This window comes from Rhinopithecus roxellana, chromosome 6 (genome assembly GCF_007565055.1).
Source record: "Rhinopithecus roxellana isolate Shanxi Qingling chromosome 6, ASM756505v1, whole genome shotgun sequence".
Taxonomy (NCBI): domain Eukaryota; kingdom Metazoa; phylum Chordata; class Mammalia; order Primates; family Cercopithecidae; genus Rhinopithecus; species Rhinopithecus roxellana.
Window position 1 is genome coordinate 149,998,387 of NC_044554.1, and position 4,766 is coordinate 150,003,152.

A 4,766-nucleotide genomic window follows, 5' to 3' on the forward strand; every position below is an offset into this window, starting at 1 on the left:
GAAGAGACGGGGGTTCACCCATGTTGGCCAGGCTGGTCTCGAACTCGTGACCTCAGGTGATCTGCCCCCCTCGGCCTACCTGAGGGCGCAGTCCTGACCACTGCGCCCAACCTAGACTGTTTAGCTTTAACTTCCTAGGATACAAATACAAAACAGACTAGGGCCGATAATTTGCTGTTTTCAAAACAGAAGTGGAAAGCATGATTTTCTACTTCTGGAATAATTTAGAGTGACAGCTGTGGTCGCATGTTAGACAAGAATTGTTGAAGAAACTGAATTTAAAAGCCTATAATAAATAAAACTACCAGACATAAAAAGATAAGAACGATGAATTAAAGTAGTAAAAAGTTTAAAAAACATATTTTAAATCCCCACTAAAGTTTTTTAAAAAGGCTAGTTGCAGACTTTCAATCCACTGGACTTTAAAAAGAAACTATAGATTCTTTAATGAGTAGTTGTGACAAAAATTGTAACAGTTAATTGATGGCAGGAAATACGAATTGATTTATACTGGTTTGAAGATTCTGGCTTGAGAGGAAATGCAACTTTACGCGGGAAGACGACTCAAACGTTACAGGAACAATTTATTCACAAGGCAAAATATCTTCAACGTCTCTCCAAAACTTCGAGGGCAGAATGGGTATCTGCCGAGATGGTAAAATGTCCAGTGGGCAGGAAATATTTCACCGGATCTCACTTACTTGGGAAAAAAGGCAGTGAACGCGACCCACGCGACAGACTAGATCGCACGCTCGGCCTCAGATTGGTCGAGCCTGTTTGGGCTGCGCAAAAAGCGGAAGCGCGCTTTTCAAAGTCGTCCCACCGTCGATGAAGGCAGGCCACTTCCGGCGTAGCCATGGCGGCTAACGCTACTACCAACCCGTCACAGCTGCTGCCGTTAGGTAATCGCCGTCCTTTGGGGAGCAGGAACAGGGACCTGAAGTTCAGGATTAGGGGCCAAGGGGTTGTTCCGAGGCAGACCCTGGCCGAGTGTGGGGAAATGTATAGGACCAAATGCGGTTCGACTGTCGGCTCCAAGTCTTCACGGCAGCAGGCCGCCCCTGCTCTTTAACGTGGTCGGGCTCCTCCAGGCAAGGATTTCTGACTCCTCAAACAGACCGTCACTGGAGAAGGTCCACATTTAGTGAACGTGTCGTCGGCCTCCTTTGTTGTGAGCCCGCCTCTGCAGTGTTATAGGTAGTAGGCCAACTTCTCAACCTGGCGTTTAAGATCCCCAGATTAGATAGACCATGTTATGTATATGGTTGGTTAGTGACACTAACACCCTGGTCCGGAATGAGCCTTAAATGAGGAATCTGGAAACTAGCTCTGTTATTTCTTCATTCAATAAGTAGTAACTGAGTATCTATACACTAGATACCGTGCCTGGGCATTTTTCAACGATAAACTTAAACCATAGCCATTGCCTTCAAATAGCACACAAGCCAGTGGAGGAGAGAATACTGGACAAGTAGACATCCTGCTACATAATGCTAGGCTGGCTAAAGAGATGTTCAAGCTACCGTCAGAGCACAGAGGATAGACAGAGTTGGGGGAGGGAAGCAGTGACAGGAGAGTTTCCGGTGAATATAATTATACCTATCTCCTCTTATGTTTTTGTAGCTGGTGAAGAGTGATTGAACTAGTGGTCGTGGCCGTGATTGAAAAGTTTTCATTCCTTCATGCCACAGACTGTTTTGGAATCCTCATTACGCGCCAGATGCTGTGCTTAAACTGAGATTTGTATTATGAGACCTAAAGTTATTGAATGAATGTTTTTCCTGGTTTTTCTTTCACTATATGCAAGTAAGAGTGCCAGTAGGCACTCAAATATTTGTTGAAATAATGAATGGTAAAATAATATTTTTTCCCTCCTCAGAGCTTGTGGACAAATGTATAGGATCAAGAATTCACATTGTGATGAAGAGTGATAAGGAAATTGTTGGTACTCTTCTAGGATTTGATGACTTTGTCAGTATCCTTTTAAAAGGTGGTGGTGGTGGTATAGGTTTTTCTTAAGTATTTAATAACATAAGAACTGTAGACAATCAGTATATTTGTGATTATTATAATAAAATCAGTTCGTTTTCAGGGAACTTATGATAATGTTTTAAGAGGTATGTATTGAAAGACAGTAAAGTTCCTATCAACAACAAGCATTTTGAATTTGAGCCATTGTGTTAAACATTATAATTAAAACTGAACAGGCAAGCCCAGTGGCTTACACCTGTAATCCCAGCGCTTTGGGAGGGCAAGGTGGGTGTATCGCTTGAGCCCAGGAGTTTGAGACCAGCCTGGGCAACATGATGAAATCCTGTCTCCACAAACATTTCAAAAATTAGCTGGCATGGTGACGTACACCTGTGGGCCCAGCTAATCTCCAGGACCGAGGCAGGAGGATCCTTTAAGCCCAAAAGGTGGAGGCTGCAGTGAGGTGTGAGTGTACCACTGCACTTAAGCTGGGATAACACAGTGAGACTTTGTCTCAAAAGAAAAGAAAAGCTGAACAAAGGCAGAAGCTGGAATAAATTCTCTATTTGTTTTCTTAACACCAAATTTCAGATATGGTACTGGAAGATGTCACTGAGTTGTGAGTAGTGTTAAAGAATTGGGGGGAATCTCTTCTTAATTAAAGACAGTTTTACTACTTTTGAGTAAAATTATTTATGAGAAAACATTACCTGTTGGTGGAATAACCTTAAAGATAGAAGTTTTATCTGTTTGCTTGTAAAATTGGATCAGAGTGTTATTACCTTAATTTAATTATTAGTAAACTCCTAGACAATTAGTGGAGACACAGTTTTAAGGTAGAAGATAAAAAAAAGAGCTAGGAATTTTAGGGTTCAGGTCAAATCAAGGAACTGATAGTAAGAGCATTTAGACTGGGCATGGTGGCTCACCCCTGTAATCCCAGCATCTTGGAAGGCCAAACGAGGAGGATTGAGCCTCGGAGTTTGAGACCAGCCTGGCGAACAAAGGGAGACCCCTGTCTCTATAAAAAATTTAAAAATTCGCTGGGTATGGTGGGGGGCAGCTGTAGTCCTATCTGTTCTGGAGGGTGAGGATCCCTTGAACCCAGGAGTTCTAGGCTGCAGTGAGCTATGATTGTGCCACTGTACTCAGCCTGGGCAATAGAGCAAGACCCTGTCTCTTAAAAAAAAAAAGAAAAACCCAAAAAACATTTCATTTTATATTTGATTTCCTGGGCAAGCTTTGGCTTCTTTTTATGAAACTCTGTCTGACAGATGTGGGTCTTAGGTCAGTGAGTTCATTCTGTTGCTTTTAATGAAGGTTACATTACCTCGTGGATAACCTTTGTATCTGAAAATTGTCGATATAATTGCCCAACCTCAGAGTAATTTGTATACAAGGATAACCTTTTTAGGGAGGGAAAGTATTTCCAAAATGTTGGCTTTGATTTTCACGGTTTATCCTGACTATATTTTATCTATTCATTTAGTGAAATCACACCAGAAGGAAGAAGGATTACTAAATTAGATCAGATTTTGCTAAATGGAAATAATATAACAATGGTAAGACACATTGAAACTGTTTTATTTAGATGGGAGCCCATTTTTCTGGGGCAGTGATTATAGAACTAACCTTAATGTTGCTTGCTTAACTCAGTGGTGAGTTAAGCTCTCCATGGCTCAGTGGTGCATAAGATGGGAAAGCTGTTCTCTGTGGTCAGGGCCCTAAAGCTCAGCTATTGAAGAGGCATTGGGTCTAAAGGTTAGTTTGCTTGGAATTTTTAATCGCTGTTGAGATAGTATTAATTGATGATGTTGGAAATTGTGAATAGATATTGACAATCTGGAGAAAATGGGAATGTGGAGTGCAGGGGACAGGCAAAGGTGGCTTAAGGAAGAGCAAGGGGTTTTTAGATGACGTGGTTGTTGTCTTACTAATAAACTCTTTTTCCTCTTTATGCAGCTGGTTCCTGGAGGAGAAGGACCTGAAGTGTGAATGAGTTTCCTTGACTTACGCTAGATTCTGTTTTGTCTTTTAATGACAAGAAAATGGAATTTTTTTCCCCACCTTCTAATGTTTAAATCCCATAAAGCTGTTTCCCGTTAAAGGAAAGTGCTTTGAAGATGTGTACCCATTTTTGTAAGTTAATCATAATTATCCTGGAAAAAGAAGAAAAGAGCTTCTTCTTTGGAGATGAAAATAAAGGTGTTTTTGGTTAACTGTCATTTTATTGTATTGTACTGCAGTAGCCAGTAGAACAAAGATTGTGGTTATTTTGCCACTTACTTTTCTATCATTATACGCTTATTTGCTTTCTCATTTACGTGACCATTTGATTCTCAAACAAAAGTTGTTCCAAACAAAATGATGAACTTTGATTTGAACAGGTGCATTTAAACAACTGGAAATGATCACTTAGAAAATTAAATTAAAATGCTGTTGTTTTGTGATAAGGATTTTTCTACTGATTTCAAATTCCATGGACTCCTATTGAAAACAAACAATATACAGGTAATATATGCACATTGTAGAAATGCAGGAATTATCTATTGCAATTTCCCTAAAGATACAAATTTTATCTATTTGTTTATAAAATTAGTTCAGAGGGTTATTACCTTAATGTAATTATTACTGAATTGCCAGGAAATTAGTGGAGACAGAGGTTTAAGGTAAAGGATACTAAAAACAGCTAAGAACTCTAGGACTCAGGTAAAATCAAGGAACTGATAATAAGATCATAGAACTGTATAAATTAAGTCAAAGAACTCGGTGGCTCAAGCCTGTAATCCCAGCAC

At 40.1% G+C, this 4,766-nt stretch overlaps 1 protein-coding gene across 5 annotated transcripts; it reads left to right on the forward strand.

The window, feature by feature from the left end:
- Window positions 1-750: 750 nt before the first annotated feature.
- Window positions 751-4,196, forward strand: LSM5 (LSM5 homolog, U6 small nuclear RNA and mRNA degradation associated). 5 transcript variants are annotated; one of them, XM_010353367.2, is made up of 6 exons: window positions 834-902; window positions 1,624-1,760; window positions 1,880-1,975; window positions 2,563-2,590; window positions 3,461-3,533; window positions 3,934-4,196. In XM_010353367.2, the coding sequence occupies exons 3-6, from the start codon at window positions 1,921-1,923 to the stop codon at window positions 3,964-3,966; spliced, it is 189 nt and encodes a 62-aa protein (XP_010351669.1). In that variant the 5' UTR covers window positions 834-902; window positions 1,624-1,760; window positions 1,880-1,920; the 3' UTR covers window positions 3,967-4,196. The 5 variants fall into 5 exon arrangements, with proteins under 5 accessions (XP_010351659.1, XP_010351669.1, XP_010351679.1 ...); XM_010353377.2 differs by having other exon boundaries at window positions 1,624-1,725; XM_010353357.2 differs by lacking the exon at window positions 1,624-1,760 and having other exon boundaries at window positions 751-902.
- The last annotated feature ends 570 nt before the right edge of the window (window positions 4,197-4,766 follow it).

Excerpts from the sequence above, each read along its gene's own strand:
- LSM5 (XM_010353357.2), top strand. The coding sequence starts at position 857 with ATGGCGGCTAACGCTACTACCAACCCGTCACAGCTGCTGCCGTTAG. Across the intron at positions 2,591-3,460 it reads CTGGAAGATGTCACTGAGTT|TGAAATCACACCAGAAGGAA; the intron begins GTGAGTAGTGTT and ends CTATTCATTTAG. Across the intron at positions 3,534-3,933 it reads ATGGAAATAATATAACAATG|CTGGTTCCTGGAGGAGAAGG; the intron begins GTAAGACACATT and ends CTCTTTATGCAG.